At 42.2% G+C, this 16,865-nt stretch overlaps 1 protein-coding gene across 3 annotated transcripts in view; it reads right to left on the bottom strand.

Moving 5' to 3' along the window:
• Window positions 1-9,037: 9,037 nt before the first annotated feature.
• Rbbp6 (RB binding protein 6, ubiquitin ligase) overlaps window positions 9,038-16,865 on the bottom strand; it is a 32,183-nt gene continuing 24,355 nt past the window's right edge. For 2 of the 3 annotated variants that reach the window (XM_087559764.1, NM_001427187.1), the window contains 5 exon segments: window positions 16,456-16,524; window positions 14,307-14,669; window positions 13,914-14,015; window positions 11,343-13,088; window positions 9,038-11,012 (listed from right to left, as the gene is read on the bottom strand). In XM_087559764.1, coding sequence (XP_087415890.1) covers window positions 9,446-11,012; window positions 11,343-13,088; window positions 13,914-14,015; window positions 14,307-14,669; window positions 16,456-16,524 — 3,847 coding nt within the window. In that variant the 3' untranslated portion in view covers window positions 9,038-9,445. 3 annotated transcript variants of the gene reach the window in all.

The following is a 16,865-nucleotide window of genomic DNA, read 5'->3' as shown; positions in this document are numbered from 1 at the left end:
CAGCTTACGATCACCCAGTTCCAGGGAATCCAATGATACCCTCTGTTGGCTTTTCAGGCATCTCAAGCCTGGTGCACATATATAAATATAAATTAAAATGCACATACATATAAAATAAGGTAAATAAGTCCTTTAAACCGGCAACAAATATGAGGAAGAAAAAAAAATAATGTCCAAGAGGCAGTATGGAATCGACTGACAGAGTTGTAGACAAACTAGACACGACAACTGATGACCTGGAAGACAGGCTAAAGTATGCCAAAGAGGAGCATCACCATATACAAGGCCTGCTGTCCATTATCATCACAGCAGGAAGCATGGCAGCATACAGGCGGACATGGTGCTGGAGGAACTGAGAGGTCTACATCTTGATCCAAAGAAAGCCAGGAGAGGATTCCGTTTTCTGCAGGCAGCCAGAAAGAGGATCTCGTTTCACACTGGTTGGAGCTTGAGCATAGGCACCCTGAAATCCCACCTACACCTTGTTCCTCTAACAAGGTTATGCCTCATTTGATAAGGCCACACCTCCAAATAATGCCACTTCCCATGGGCCAAGCCACCACACACACCACATCTTCACATGTCCTATTACGACCACGAAAGAGAACAGGGTATTATGAAAAGGAGGTCAGATATGCAAGCAATAGAACACTAAGATATTATATTACTACATCAGCAGAAAAGTTGCTGATGAAAGAGTTGGAAAATGAAACTTCTTAGCATGTGAGGGGGCTCAATAAGTAAAGATGCCTGCCACCAAACCTGATGACCCGAGTTTGATCCGTAGGACCTACGTGCTATACATGGTGAAAGGAGAGAAGTGACCTCTGTACATTGTCCTCTGATCTCCACACATGGATTGTGACAGCCCCGCCCCCACACACAAATAAATACAATTTTTTAAAAGATTTTAAAATTAAGAATAAAGGGTAAGAATACTAGGCGTTCAGTAGAAGAAATAAAAACCCAAATAATGAACCCCAAAAACAAAAGTATGCAGAAGCAAATGAGAATTATTATCCACAAATCATGGTTTTTAGAGCCCAAAGACATGGCTTTCCAGATGGAAAAGGCTCACACACAAGCCAGCAAGGCACCTCTTGAGCTTTACAAAGCCACTCAGATGTCAGTGATCACCAAAGGTGGGGTGCCAAGGACGCGCCAAGGACACAAGCCCAGGAACGTGTTTCTCATAGCAAACCCCCAAACAACAATGTCAAGACAACCACAGCAAAATTCAAAAGAAAAGCTCCAAGGCTAAAAACAGAGCAAGACCAGTGGTGTGTGGTGGCTGTGTCTTAACTCAGCACTCAGGAGGCAGAGGCAGGCAGAACTGTGTGAATGTGAGGCCAGCCCGGTCTATGCAGTGAGTTCCAGGACAGCCAGGGCTACATAGAGAGAATTTGTGTCACAAAGTGAAAGAAAGAAAAAGAAGATAGATAGATACATAGATAAATGATAGATACATAGATAAATGATAGATAGATAGATAGATAGATAGATAGATAGATAGATAGATAGACAGACAGACAGATGATAGACAGACAAACCCCAAACCATGACCACTAGCTAGTGTTTGGGGAGTTAAATGTCATGAGGAGTGAAGACATTACTAGACTTATTACACAGGACAGAAGGATGTACACACTTCTTAAAGGCCTTGCTCTCCATCCCTTGTAGAAAGAGCGGATACTCCCCAAGAGCATCATCAAAATGGACCAGTTAGTGATGATGCCCCACTGGCTCAGCTCTAACATCATGATGATGATCAAATTCCCCACAGAGGCATCAAGACATCAGATGTTTTATACAACTCAGAAGCAAAAGTAGGGCTGGCAGGACAAAGCCGCCGAGCTTAATGATGTGAGTTTGATCCCTGAGCCCCACATGGTGGGAGTTGTCCTCTGGTTTCCCCCTCTATCGTCACCCCAAGCATGTATGCGTGCATATTTGTGTGTGTGTGTGTGTGTGTGCGCGCGCGCGTGCGCGCGCACGTGCGCGTGTGTGCGCATGTGTTCCTTAAAATGAAGGGATGTGCCACAGAGATTATTGTATAGAATTAGATTAATCAAAATGGCTTTGAACTCCTTACTGATATCAGAAGTTGTAGAGAATTCTCTCCAAGTATGAGTGATTTCTGACATTACAGGGTGAAACATTTTTTACCCTATTCTGTGAACTCTATTCATGGATTTATTAGAACATGTGTCACCCAAATGATAAGGGATGACACTATTTGTTTTGTCCTGTTTTCATCTGTTTTATATTATTATTATTAGGTATTACTTTAGATGCCTGTTTGTAATCTAATGTGAATGAGGAAGGAGTGTGGATTTGGGTGGGGAAATGGGGGGATTTGGGAGAAGCTAAGGAGGGGAAAGAGTAATCAGCATTATATGAAAAATCTATTTTCAATTAAAAGAAAAATACCTATAAAATATTGGGTGGAATGATGATTTGATGAGAAGTGACTTCCCAAGAGCTGGCAGGATGGTAGCTCTGTGACCAGCCTGCATGAGCGGCCTGTTTTTTCCTCAATGGGAAGGGAAAGGCTATTAATAACCCACTGGAAAGAAAACTGTGAAATGGATGGAACCCTTGGTTCATTTGAATGTACTGAGAGGAAGCCATAGTTCTGGGATCTATTGCAAACCATTTTCTAAAATGAGAGAATTTATTAATTCCAAGAAAAGTTAAGATTTTATGAGGAAAGTTACTATACCAAACAACCAAGTTTTGGCGTTTTTATATTGTCTTTATGATTGCAGTGTTTATAACATGAGGAGGGGTAGGGCTGCCCAAGGCACATGTGGGAAGGTCCAATGACAGTCCTGGAATTTGTACTCTCCTCTGCTTTTCTGTGGGTTCCAGGGATTGAATTCAGGTCATTTGTCTTTCAAGGTGAGCTGCATGGTGCTGAGCTGTCTCCCTGGCTCTCAGCTTCAGGGAGTTTACACATAAACATTTCTAAAGCCCATTTTGATTTAAGCCAGTGTTAAAGTTTTACTTGGAAAGAGGTGCTTCAAAGTGTTGCTTTGTGCCTTTGTAAATCTGATTTATGAAGATTTTTTTTTTTCAGGATGGGGTTTTTCCAAGTAACCAGAGCCTCAGAGTCACAGAGATCCACCTGCCTCCACTTTCCAAGCACTGGGACTAAATGTGTGCACCACCACTACCTGGCAATAACGCAACTTTTATTGGCATTTTGGTTTTGCTGTCAGTGACGCTTAACATTAACAAGCCAGCTGGTTATTTGTACTTCTGTGTAACTTAGGCTGTGGTTTTGACAAACTATAGACAGAGGAACTGTTGCTGTTTGAAAGCATTGTCTGTAGCTGTTTCTGCCCTCTAAGGGCATATATATCTCAGGGAACTTGTCTCTCAGTTAAGGAAAGTATCTTAATGACTAATTTCAGTTTAAAAGATGAAGAGCTATGGTATACAGGGATGGCGAGGGTGCATGTGAAAAAGCTCAGATGTTCTCTGAGAAGGGAGAACGACCGGGACATCTGTGAAGATTGGGATCTCCCTATAGGGAAAATACCAGCAAAATAAAAAAAAAAAAGGAGTAAACTAACAGGAACTGGATCTTGCACTGCAAGCATCAAAGGCATTAGGGATGAGCTGTCTCTGCAGCCTGCTTGCCTAGCACGCATGAAGACCCAGGTTACACTCACAGGACGATAATCAGGGTGCTGTTTCCGTAAGCCTAGTGTTTGATAGGTGGGGTTAGAAAGATCCGGAGATTGTGGTTATCCTGGACTACATAGTGTGTTTGCGGCCAGCCTGGGACACATGAGACAGAAAAAGGCAAGAGGAAATGAAGTTAAAAAAAAAAATCTCTAGATAGTTATAGAGAACTTAGGTTTCCAGTTGACTAGCAGGTTTGAAAAACATATTTAAACTAGTAAAGATGAGATGATCCTAGAATGGAAACACTGACGAACACCAAGGCCATGTAATAAAATTTTGGATATGAAATATTTAAAATTTGAAGATGTGAATTTTTTCCAGAGACCTTGTTTCTATGTGTAGCCCTGGCAATCCTGGAATATGCTTTTTTTTTTTTTTTTTTTTTGGTTTTTTTCGGAGCTGGGGACCAAACCCAGGGCCTTGCGCTTCCTAGGCAAGCGCTCTACCACTGAGCTAAATCCCCAACCCCGGAATATGCTTTTTAGTAGATCAGGCTAGCCTCTAATTCAGAGATCTGCTTGCCTCTGCCTCCCAAGTGCTGGGATTAAAGGTGTGAAGCACCATATATGGCTGATGTTTTTTCAAAGTACATTGAAAGAAAAATCTGCTTATGCTGATGCACAACACAATATAGCTTTATAGTTCATAGTTGATAACTTCACATTTAGCCCCCCTTTTGGCCTTCTATTCAGTTCTGATAACTTGCCTGCCACTTCTGGTACAAGACCACAATGCTATGAAAGCTGCCTCTCAGCCAAGGTTTAAAATGTGTGGACCAATTTCTTTCCTGTACCCCAGTGAGTCCCTGTACCCCAGTGAGTCCCTGTATCCATCAGTCCTTGTACCCCAGGCAGTCCCTGTACCCTAGTCAGTCCCTGTAACCCCAGGCAGTTCCTGTGCCCCGGCAGTCCCTGCACCCCAGTCAGTTCCTATGCTCTAGGCAGTCCCTGTACCCTAGTCAGTTCTTGTAATCTCAGTAGCCACAGTCCCTGTAACCCCAATCAGTCACTGTAGCCCCAGTCATATTTCAAGCAAAAAGCAAGATTCATGTTGGATTCAATAAGATCATTGTTTACCTTCCATTAGTGTTTTTGTTTTATTATATTATTTTGGGTTTTTAAGACAGGGTTTTTCTATACAGTCTTGGCTGTTCTGGACCTCACTCTATAAACCAAGCTGGCCTTGAACTCAGAGATCCACCTGCCTCTCTCTGCCTCCCCAGAGGCCTGACTCAGGGTCTCACCCTGGTAGTCCTGGCTGGCCTTGAATTTATGGTATTCCCCTTACACTGCTACTAACACTCTGTGATGACAAGCACAAAGCACCTGTATAGCTCCATTGCTTTTTATAGTTAGTGTAGAAGGAAATTAGCAATGGTTTCTTTTAGAAAATCCTTAACAATGCTAAAAATGTCAGAGGGGACTGGGGAAGCAGATGTGCTGGAGGCCAGAGGGCTTGCTTAGCATGAAGCCCAAGTGTGCTCCCTGGCACTTCATAGACCAGTCCAGGTGGCACACGTCCATAACTGAAGACTTGGGAAGATATGCTAGGGAAATCAGAGGTCCAAGGTCACTCACAGGCTACACAGAGGCAACCCTAGGATACCTGAGGCAGCATCTGAATAAAAAGATGATATGCTTTGATAAGTTGCTTATACTGTGCACAACTGACATCTTGAATCTGTCTCCTGCATTTAGCATGCTGTGTCGTCATTCACACAACAGCTCTGGGAATTTACTGTCTGTACTCGTGGAGCTCAGATGGCAACCTTGACAGTCCGTCTTCCCCTTCCACCTTGGGTAGGCCAGGGTCCTTTGCTGTTCAGCTCTCTGCATGTCAGGAGACAAGTCTGGGAGCTGCTGGGGATGCTCTCTCCCACCTCATCATAGAATGCTTGAGTTGTAGGTATGTGCTCCTTTGTCTGATTTGTCTTGGCTTTTGTGGGTCTCAACTCAGACCCTCATACTTTACTAAAGCCAGTGGGTTGGCTGCTGGTGAGGGTGTGAGTAACATCATCTCTGTACACTGCTGGCAGGAAGTAAGGTCGCACAGCCCATTATGGGAACCATGAAGGTTTCAAAGATTGAGTAGCTGATACAGCGCTGTGCACCTATAATTATTCACTATTACTCAGAGCGGAGATGTGAAGGCGGGTAGAGATCTTGAGCCAAAGAGTGCAGGGCCAGGCCAGGCAACATGGCAGGCAACTCCATCTCAAAACTAATTAGTCAGATGTATTGACACAGATCAGTAAACACGTTTGGTGTATACATCCAAAGGAATTAAACCAATTTGTAAAACAAAACTTCTCCATTGTAACACTATTCACAAATAGCCAAAACAGAAAAGAAGAAGAAAAAAAAGGATTCCTAAATATCCACTAAATGTTCAAGGAAGAAAGATGAAGTACTTACTATTCACATCATGTTTTGCTCATAGAAAGAATGAAACCCTGGCATTTGTAATTTGTGAGTGCTCTTTAAACATTCTTTACAAGTTCTGGTATACCTTCTCTCTACGTGTATGTCTATGGACATGCATGAGCAAAGGGTACACATGTTGAGGTCAGAGAACTTGCTTGGTTTTTTCTTCCACGTGGGTTCTACCCACCACCCTTCCCATAAGGCTATAAAGGTTGATCTGATTTGTCAGCTCACACCTACAGGTCCAGTACTTGGGAAGCTGCTGGAGTAGTTTGAGGCCAGCCTGGGCTACATATAGAGTAACTGGCCATTTTGAGTTAGAGTATGAGACGCTGTCTCAAACCAAAAAGCTAGAAATAGCACAGAACATTGATTTTACAGGTAAGAGCACAGTACAATAGTGCTCAGCCACTGTGAGGCCGAGGAGGCTGGGCAACTGTTGCCTATCAAGTTACTGTTTGGCGGGCAGGAGCAAGAGGTTGTGGTACACTGTTACACAAAGTAGCGACCACAGTGAACAATGCGTCTAGATTCCATAAGGCTAGATTTTGAGTACCCACACACACAAATGGGGCCAGGGCAGTCTGATGTCTGGGGCTATAGATTGCCGGCAGAACATTTGCTTAGCATGTACAAGGTCTCTAGGCTCAATCCTTAGTACAAAACAACAAAACAAACAGACCCATAGAACAAGAGCTCAAGATTAGTCTGGGGTTACAGGAGAAGACTGGGAAAAAAAAAAAAAACAATCCCACAGGGCAGGAGAGACAGCCTAATGACTCAACAGTTAAGAGTATACTGAATTGGTTCCCAACACCCAGTTGGGGCAAGATAACAAAATCACTTATTAAGTCCAGTCCTAGGGGACTTGACACCCTTTTCTGGCCTGCACATGGGCACTATACTCAGATACATAACTCCAGGCACAAATGCACAGTATTATTAAAAAGGCAAGGCGCGCTTACCTAGGAAGCGCAAGGCCCTGGGTTCGATCCCCAGCTCCGAAAAAAAGAACCAAAAAAAAAAAAAAAAAAAAAAAAAAGGGCAAGGCAAGTTTATAATAAGATGTAGTGTGGCCTTCTGGGGGGGGGTTAGTAAAACAGGGTGACTTCCTGTTGTCTTGACTCTACACAGCAAGGTACAAGTTTAGACCAATCAGACACTAGCATTAATAACTGAGGTTGGAAAAAAAAGATCACATGTACCATCAAGGGCCATGGGCATTTTTAATGGTTATAGAAAGTACAGAGCACCTGGCAGTGCCTAACAAATATTAATTAAAACCAAGACCATTTATTGAGTAGTATTTCAAGTTACCTCCAAATGCTACATTCATACATTTAAAAAAAATCTGTATCATATATGTTTCTGGGAGTGGATACACATGTACCACAGCGCCGTCATTAAAGGGCAACCCTGGGGTTGGCCCTTCCCCCTTGAGTCAGTGTCTTTTGTTTGTGGCATACAGGTCTCTACCTGCCATCTCATTGTAGCATCTCACTGTAGAACACTGGAGTTACGGATGCACGCACAGCATCTAGACTTACTTGTGTTTTAGAGATTTGAACTCAAGTCCTCAGGCTTATGGAAGCACTTAACTCAGATTGAGCCATGTCTCTAGCCTTTGCATGTTTCTGTTGAACAACATTCAGCGTATGAAAGAAACTAAGTTCAAACACCAACAAAGCTGGGAAACTGCTCTTCGTTGCAAAAGGAACAACACTTTGAGGTGATCGGTAGCCAGGAACCTGTTACAGGAGTGGAGCTGCAATTAAAGTGAAGGCTGGGTGAGCTTCAAGAATGAGCTCAATAATGTGAGTAACCAGTTCAGATTTGACAGTTCTGTGTACCAAATCTTTAGTCAGTGTGGGAAACAGGATCGAGTAGTAGATCTCATCAGTAGGAAGTAAGAATATAATCTTGCTGGACTACCTCCAATTAAAGAGGGAGTATGCTGCACGTGGGCATAAATGGTCAGGACAGCTTAGCCCTGGCATAGGTGTGTGCGCTTGACATCAGGGCAGAGCTGAGCTGCCCCAGCAAAGCTGATCTGGCTCAAAGGCAGCATCTCTGGATGACTTCCACATCTGTAGCACTAGTGTTACTTTGGCTCAGTGGTGGCAAGCGCTTGTTGCTCTTGCATAGGACCTGAATTTGGTTCCCAACATCCACATCAGGCAGCTCACAACTACCTGTGACTCCAGCTGGTTAGAGGGCTCCAATGCTCTCCTCTCCCTCCATGGACACACACACTTTAAAACAGAAAAAAGGGGGGAGGGGTTATCACTTAGAATTTTAAATGGTAAAACTCGACATTCAAGTGTCTTGACCCAAGCACCAGAGAACCAGCAATTATGTAAGTACCATGTACACGACACTCCTCGCACCTTGCTGCTAGATGTGCCTGCGTTTTGATTCCACCACCAAAACCCTCGGCTACTGCACCGGACAGCAGACTAGCAGTTTAACCATAGGACCAGCCCTATCTTTGCCAGGTTCTCTAAAACCACATAACCTGTCCAAATCCTTGAGTGCCTTCACTGAGCTCCAGACAGACGTAGTAGTGAAGACCCCCCTCCAGCCTCACAGTACATGCTTGTCAGCAGGACAGACAGTGGACACAGCCACACATTTTAAGCGGATTCTGTTTCATTAAGGAATTTAATACCAACCCAGAATTCCAAGAAAACCATACAGCTAGAACAGCCCAATTCCTCATCACTGAGAGTTAAGCACCCTGCCCTCCTTTTAGAAACCTAGCTTCTAATTATTAAGAACAATGATCTTCCACCAGCCCCCTCTGAAGTACATTTTCAACGTTGAAAATTTTGTCTAGTCAGCTTGACTTACAGGCTCAAAGGATCTTGGAAAGAGAAGAAATGAGACACTACTACCTTTAAATAATATACATTTTCAACAAGTGAAAAGTTTACTGAAAACTTTTATTGTAATCAAAAAGTGACATAACGGGGCTGTAATGAGTTCAGCAAATCATTCTGCTGATATTTTTGAACTGATATCAGCATTTGCCAGGCAATTAAAAAAATTCAAATGTGAAAATTTCACAGTAAACTCCACCCCAACTAATTAATGGTGGTTAAAAATAATAGGCCCTAGCAAAACCTCTCATGTTCCATGGTCACAACTCACAATTCTGTACAAAAGTTCGTTATAAAGCTCTGATGTAAAAATGAAATAATCAAGCAGCAAATACTTTAAGTGCAGCACAGGGTCTTCCATTCATTATTTACAAGGCTGGAATCTCTTTACATTATAACAGAATTTAATACAGATGACTTAGTAATTAAGTCAATTAAAACATCCGTCCTTCACACAGTGACAGATTTCACTTTTTGGTCATCTTTCTCCTTCTCCTTGTCTTTGTTTTTCTTCGCCTTCTTCTTCTTGTGTTTATGTTTCTGGCTCTTCTCCACATCACCGTCCACGCCTGCATGCTTCTTGTGCTTCTTGTGCTTTTTATGCTTCTTGTGCTTTTTCTTGTCTTTCTTCTTTTTCTTCTTTTTGCTGTCTTGGCTTTCTGCCGAGCTGGCACTGCTGCTGTGGCTCCGGGTCTGGCTGCCGGAAGGGCTATGACTTCTACTTGGACTAACACTGGGGCTACTTTGGCTCTGGCTCCTGTCTGCACCTGGCTGGCTGGCTGTTGCTACATTCAAGCTCTCTGTTGCTTTCTCTGTTGCTTTCTCTTTCAAGTCCTTGGAGACACTGGCAACAGCTTCTTCCTCCTTCACAGACACATTACTCTCACTATCGCTCTCGTTATAGTCGGGTTCAAAAGCAGCCTCATCAGTCTCTCTAGTGAGATCAGAGGAAAGCCTTGAGGAATGACTCAACTGGGGTTTTGGCTTGATGGTGCTCTTCTCAATCTGCCCGGCAGCCAGCTCCTTTTCCATGGGAGGGTCTGGCGGGTTGGGTATAGATGGCAACTTGCTGCCACTGGACTCTTTCCCGTTTCGAGAAGCTTCAGCAGCATGCTTCTCCCGTTCCTTCCCAGCATTTTTATCTACAGACTTTGTCTCTTCACATGAGCGTTTGGTTTCATAGGAGGCTTTATGATCATGAGGCTTTTTGTCTCTTGGGGGACTAGAATTACTTTTTTTTAACTCTGTCCCCTTTTTAGGTAAATCTTTCTCCTCCCTCAGCTTACTTTTCTGTCCAGATAAAGAATCTTTACTCCGAGGAGGAGAGTCTTTTCTTCTTGTTAATTCACTTCTTTCGTCTCTTCGTTTGGAACTGGAATAATCTCTGCTGTCGTAGTCCGTTTTCTTGTCTCTACCAGGAGTGAAGTCTTTATTTGAGGAACCACGAACAGACTCATGCTTCTCTGAAGTCCTGGTCTCTTTGGAAGACTGAGAGAGATTCTTAAAATGTCCTTGCTCACTCAGGCGGTCCACAGTGCTCTCCTTGTCTGGCTGGATACTGGTCTTCCTCTTGTCAGGGTTGTCCTTCTCTGACGCTGAGTGATCCCGGTCCTTGGCTCTCCCCTTCTCACTGGACACAGAGCCCTTTGAGCTCCTGAGCTCATGCTGTATCACCTCATGGCTGACCTCCTTGGTAAGCTTCTGAATTTTCTCAGACTGCTCATTTTCTTTCTCAGTGCACTTAACTGTAGCTGATGGCTTAGTAGTGACATTTTTTATAATACTGGATGGTTTCCCTACACTCTGTATAGGCTGTGTGGTTCTAACATCATCTTCTTCTTCAGATTCAAAGTCATCTTTATCCCATTTGGACTGAGGAACCTGAATCATAATTATAACATCTTCTGCAGGCGCTGTATTATCATTATTATATTCCTCCATAGTTTTAATGACTGTTCTCTTTGTATCTGTCTTTTCTTCAGATTTCCTCACAGGACTGCCTCCAGTTGAGCTTGTACTAAAACAAATGAAACTTTTAATTAATAAAAAATTTATTCCTAATAAAACATTGGTAAGTAAATTTTTTTAAAAGTTAGCTTAAAATAGGATGTCATTTTAGCTTTAAAAAGTTCAATTATTCTGCCCTAAGAAAGACACACATAATCAAACTATAAAAAAAACCAATGTGGTTCACCTGTCCCAACTTGAAACAATGCTGCAACCAGACTCATCTGTCTAATCCCCACGATGCAGACTCTTAAGAACATAAATGGATCAGATCAAATGATATCATTTCTTATAAAGGACACTCTCTGCTGCCACCCCCCCCCCCCCCCGGCCTCCATACCTGGTGTAGTCCACAAGCGTGGAGCTGGGGCCTTCTGTCCCAGCTACTTTCCGTCTGGCCTTTCCCTTGACTTTTTCCTGTTTGATTTTGTTAGATGTTGACTCCAGTTTTTCAGAGGGTTCTTTTGTAGTAGATGGATTTTCTGCATTTCCAATTTTTTTTCCAGTTTCTCTATTGAGTTTAATTTTTTTGGCTGGGGTAGTTGATGATGCACTCTTGTCCTTTTCTGGGGTCCTTTCCAGCTTTTCAACATCACCTTCCATTTTCCGCTTTGGTGATGGTTTCACTATTTCTGTTCCTTCCACTTTAGAGATTTTCATTGAAGAGGACTCAAAATCTACACTCTTCTCTTCGGTTTTTCTCTTTCGTTTCTCTCCCTTGCTTTCAAGTAGTTTATTTTTCTCAGGCTTCTTGGCCTTCTCGTCCTTACTGGCTGGCTTTTCTGACTTGATGTCTTTGGAACAGTCCTTTTTTGCCTTCTCCTCTTTGACTGGCTTTGCCTCCTGGTGTTCTTTTGCAGATTTGGAGTGGGCTTTTCTAGGGGTTCCAGTGACCTTCTCATCCTTCTGAGATGAGGAAGGTTTTACAGAGTCGACCTTTGTAGCCTCCTCTTTGGCTTTTTTGAGAGGAGGTTCAGACCGAGGAGATTTTTCACGGTCTCCATCTACCTTGTCTTGGGGTCCTTTAGAAGGTTTTAAAACATTTTCTTTCTTGGCTGTAGCAGACCCATCACTTTTCCGTTTGGTCTTGTCACTTTTTACTTTTGGTTTATCCTTTTCTCTCTTGTCTTTTTCAGATACTGATTTGAAGGTGATAGATTCTGCATCCATTGGTTCATCCCTAACAGGTGTAGCATCGTCTCTGCTTGGGAGAACAAACAGTGCATCTGTCTTTGTTTCATCGATCCCTGAGGATTCCCTGGATTTTCTAGAAGTTTCCAGTAGCTCTGGGTTCAGGAAGCTCTCACTCTCTTCCCCCTTTCTTCGTTTCCTGTGTTTCTTATGCTTGTTTCCTTTGCCGTCTCCTGGAACATTTTCACTCTCCTTCTCTTTCGACTTTGGATTATCTTTTGGATTGTGACTATCTCTTGTCGAAAGCTTTTCTGGATAGTTGCCACCTAGATTTCTATTTCTATGACTTTGTCCAGCAACATAGTCTTCTCTGCGCCCTCTTGTAAAGGGTGAATTTCTGATATTAAGAGGTAAGAGTCTCTCTGGAGAAAAGTCCTCTCTGTTGGCTGAGGGTCTAGGCTGGGCTCCCACTGCGTACCCTTTGTAGTACTTCTCATACCACTCTCGGTATTTTCTCTCCCATTCCCGGTAGCGTTCTTTCTCAAATGGGTCTCTAAAGTCGACACTCCGCCCATAATAGGCTTTGATATCATAAGGGGGTGGAACTTCTCTGTATCTATTAAAATACTCACGCTCTGTTTCTCCTTGAGGTACATTGCGTTTAGTGGGAGACTGTCCCCTAAATGCTTGAGGAGATCTCGACCGTGAGTGGTATCGTCTATAGGGAGGTGACCTTGACCTAGATCGATGGTATCCATGAGATCTGGACCGTGAACGGTAATTGCGGCTCTTGCCTCTGCCTCTCCTGGGGTATGGGGGTGACCGTGAATAGGAGCGAGAGTGTGAGCGGCTGAAGGACCGAGAGTAAGAGCGTGAACGTGTTGAGCCAGACCTTGACTTTGAGTAAGTGTATGAACTTCTTGAATACGATGACCCACTATAGGGAGATTTAGACCTAAAAACAAAAGCACAGTTGATGGTTGAGAAATATACATAAAGTAAAAATAGACAGTCTAGTATTCTTTTCTCACGGCTTTCTCTTTCTTTGCATCAAGTTTCATCTTAGATGATTAAAGAGGTGCAGTGACCTCTACTGGAATGGAATAAAGTACACAAGTCACTTAGTACAAAACAAAAGCCAAGGCTTGACATCAGAGTGGAGTGCATTAATGTACCGTGAGTTTTATGAGCTATTAACATCAAACAAATGCCAATTAAATTTAAATTTCACTTCCTGTCTGATTATTTAGGTAGGAATCTATTTTTTATCTTACACTAGCCAACAGTCTAGCTTTAAAAGGAACCACATTTTAAGTGTTAAGTCTAAAAAACAAAGTCTTTAAACAAGCTTCCAGGGAACTTCCATAACTGGTTTTTCTTTTCTAACAATCCAGCAAGGTGTATTCTACCACTACTTTTTATCGCACAGGTTAATGTTACAGCAAGAAGCTGCAGCCTATGGCAAAGGCCCTCAGAATACTCTCGGGCTAGTCCCCTATGTCTTTCCTTCCATAAACATTTCCCATTTATCTCATATTATGAATACCTTCAAGGGACAAGGACAACTTAGTCCCCATAAATGCTAGTTCTACACAATAGAATTTACACTGAGATTATTTTAATGGACATATTGGGGAATAAGCTACATCTCCTCCATTCTGTAAAACTAGACCGAATCAGAAAAATCTCCTAAGTGCAATGTTATTTATATCCATAGGTAATCCCTGGATATTCAAAGTCCCATTTGTAATTCTGTTGTGAAGGCTTGCAAAACACTAACCTGGAAAATGAGCGCCTACGCTCCTTTTGAATCTTTTTGTATTCCATCAATTCCTTAGCAAAATCATTTGTAAACTCATCTAGCTTGGACTTTTTCTTTTCCCTAGTAAAATAAAGTTAAAGAGTGAAAGTTAACAAAAACCATTTAAGAAAACTAACAAGACAAATGTAATTAGATCATGAATGAAATGAATGAAATTGCCATTAGTTTTCTACTTTAAAACTATGAATAACTAGGTATCCCTGAGGAAGTTGCTTGTATGGCTTTGGTTTAAATTTTAGGTGAATTTTCTTTACTAACTGGAAACACTGGAAAATGTTTCCAAAAATACCTATTTAATGTTATATCAGAAAATGAAAAAAGTGTATGGTAATTTCAAACTAAAATACTCACTCTTCCTTTAGTCGTCGCTGCTCTCTATAGAATTCTTCCCTGGACAAAGGAGGTGCTTGTGTTGTAGGGATGGTATTTGAATGGGCAGTCTGCACTCCTGATGATACCCAAGGTGTTGATATATTGGCAGGAGCTGGCGGGAACCCTGGAGGAGGGACACTATATCCTGCTGGTGGAGGCTGGCCAGGAGGAAACTGAGGAGAAAACTGTGGGGGAGGTACACCTGGAGGAAGAGGAAGTGTATGGGGAGGAGGTGGATACAAAGGAGGTGGTGGGACAGGCACAAAGACTGGAGTTGCTGGTAGTGATGGGCCTTGAGTCCTCTGTGATCGTTCGCTGTGGTGTCGCCCGCGGTTTATACTTCTGGAGAGATAAATTCCAAGGTATTAAACCTTTACATTAAATTCGTCTTTGACAAATGAGGTTTTCTTTTTCTGTTTATAATTATTTTCCAAAGTGCAAAAATGGAATAGAATCAACTACTTCAGTACAAATGCAATGAAGGTGTTATTTGCACACATTAACCCTACAGGACAGGTATGGTGATAAAGGTCTACAGTCCCAAGCCTTTTGAGACCAGCTTGGGTAACATACCAAGAACTTGGCTAAATATAAAAACCTCTCAACAACCTTATTTCAAAATCCTGGACCCTCTGCAAGAGTGCAAGTGCTCTTAACCACTGAACTACCTCTCCAGCTCCCAAGGTACTAATTTTTAAAGGTCTTTATCAACTGACAGCAAACGTATTTGGAAGGAAGTGACAGGTTAATATACCTATGACCTAGTTCTCTCCCAGATACTTTTCTAGACTCAAAGTTTACATTAACAAAAAAACAAAAACCCCACTGTAACTTCCTTTTGGAAGAAGTGGGTGAAACTAAACAAAACAGAATCATACTAATTCTAGTATTTGTAATCAAAACTGAAGATATCAACATTTTCCCCCAAAAAAGGTTAAACAAAAAAGGTTAATAGTGCTAAAGTGTCTGAATTGTCTCAAAGAATTTGAATGCTTTTGCTAAACAAATTGAGCAGGTGGTATGTAAGGCAGGTGTTCAGACTTGTCTGCTCAGAACTATATCCATGATTCAGTATACATCCCTTTGCTCAATGCAATCTGCCATGAGATTGGCAATTCTGAGTGGCCCACTAGAAGATCAGTCATAGCCTTTATCAAGCTTGGAAATTTCTGCATCCTGATTTAAATAACTATCACCATATAAAACCTAGGATTCTTAAGTTAACATTGTGAGAGTAAGAGCCCTAAACAAATCTCCTGGTCTCTTCTTATGGAAAAGAGAAGGTGAGGAAAAATTGAGACAAAGAAACACAATGTTTTTCCCCATCTGGAAACTGAGCTAACTTTCATAAGCTGTATCCTGCCATGTGCCAATACAAACCAAGAAATCAGTGGAAGGAATTCAAAGAACAGAGTCTCAGGGACTCTGAGGAGATGGCTCAGTGAGTAGGTAAGGGTGCTTGCACAAGTACAGGGAGCAGAGCCCAAACCCTCAGCACCCACATAAAAAGCCAGGTGTGGCCATGTATTCCTATGTTTAACCCTAGTGTTGTGGGGGCAGAGACAGGCCAAATCCTAGGGCTTGCTGTTTCCCAGTCTAGCTCCAGTTTTAGTGAGCTACTTTTTCCCAAGAGTAAGGCAGGAAGTCACAGAGCAGGGTACCTGACATCCTTCTTGGGCCTCTATAAGCATGTATTCTCATATACACAGGAGCATACATACCAAGATGTAACTTTTCTATGTTTTTCTATTTCCATCCCTCCTTCCTGGTCTTTTTATGTCATGCAAACTAGCTTCTAACTCAACAATCTTCTTGCCTCAGCCTCCCAAACCCTGGGATTATAGTTGTGCTCTAAACTTCTCAATAAAGAGTTTTTGTAAACAAACCTTCAAATGAGACTTTATTCTGCATCTGGTAGGGATTACACCTAGGGCCTTATACAGGCCAGGCAAGAAACTAACCACTGAACTGTAACTCCCAGTTCCCAAATTTCTGAAGGATCACTAGGAAAGACTTATTAAGAGAAAGGAGGAGAGCAAATAACCACTCCTTCCTCACCACTCCAGAGTTTTCTTTGTATATTTCCCAGTGCTATGGGGTTCTTTTCTAAGAGTTTTAGCATTCTTACCTGTAACAGCTTCTTTCTCCTCTTCTAATTTGCTGTGGTGGGGAAACCAGGTACCCAAGTTTGTTGGAACTGTGAAAGGTTTAAAACAAAACAGAACTGAGTATTTATTTTTCTTAGGTGTAACGTATCATTATTACAGTACATTATAACCAGTCAGTGCATTTTAACTTCCTTTAAAGTTTCCTAATCTTAAACTTAATTATATAATTTTAGTGTTTAGCAAGGCTCTATGTAGGTATCTCACATGCTCAAGTAGAATACTTTTTGAGTGCAAACAATGAGAAAATAGAAGTTGAAGAGGAACCTATACACTCACAGTCCTGTACCCAGCAACGATGCCAACTCCACTGTGTCTGTCCCTACATCCACACACAGGTGCACCTGTCTCTAAACTTCACATGCTTTCTTTT

The sequence above is a fragment of the Rattus norvegicus genome, chromosome 1 (genome assembly GCF_021556685.1).
Source record: "Rattus norvegicus strain SHRSP/BbbUtx chromosome 1, alternate assembly SHRSP_T2T, whole genome shotgun sequence".
Taxonomy (NCBI): Eukaryota; Metazoa; Chordata; class Mammalia; order Rodentia; family Muridae; genus Rattus; species Rattus norvegicus.
The sequence above is the reverse complement of the archived record's forward strand: the minus strand, read 5'-3'. Positions and strand labels throughout refer to the sequence as shown.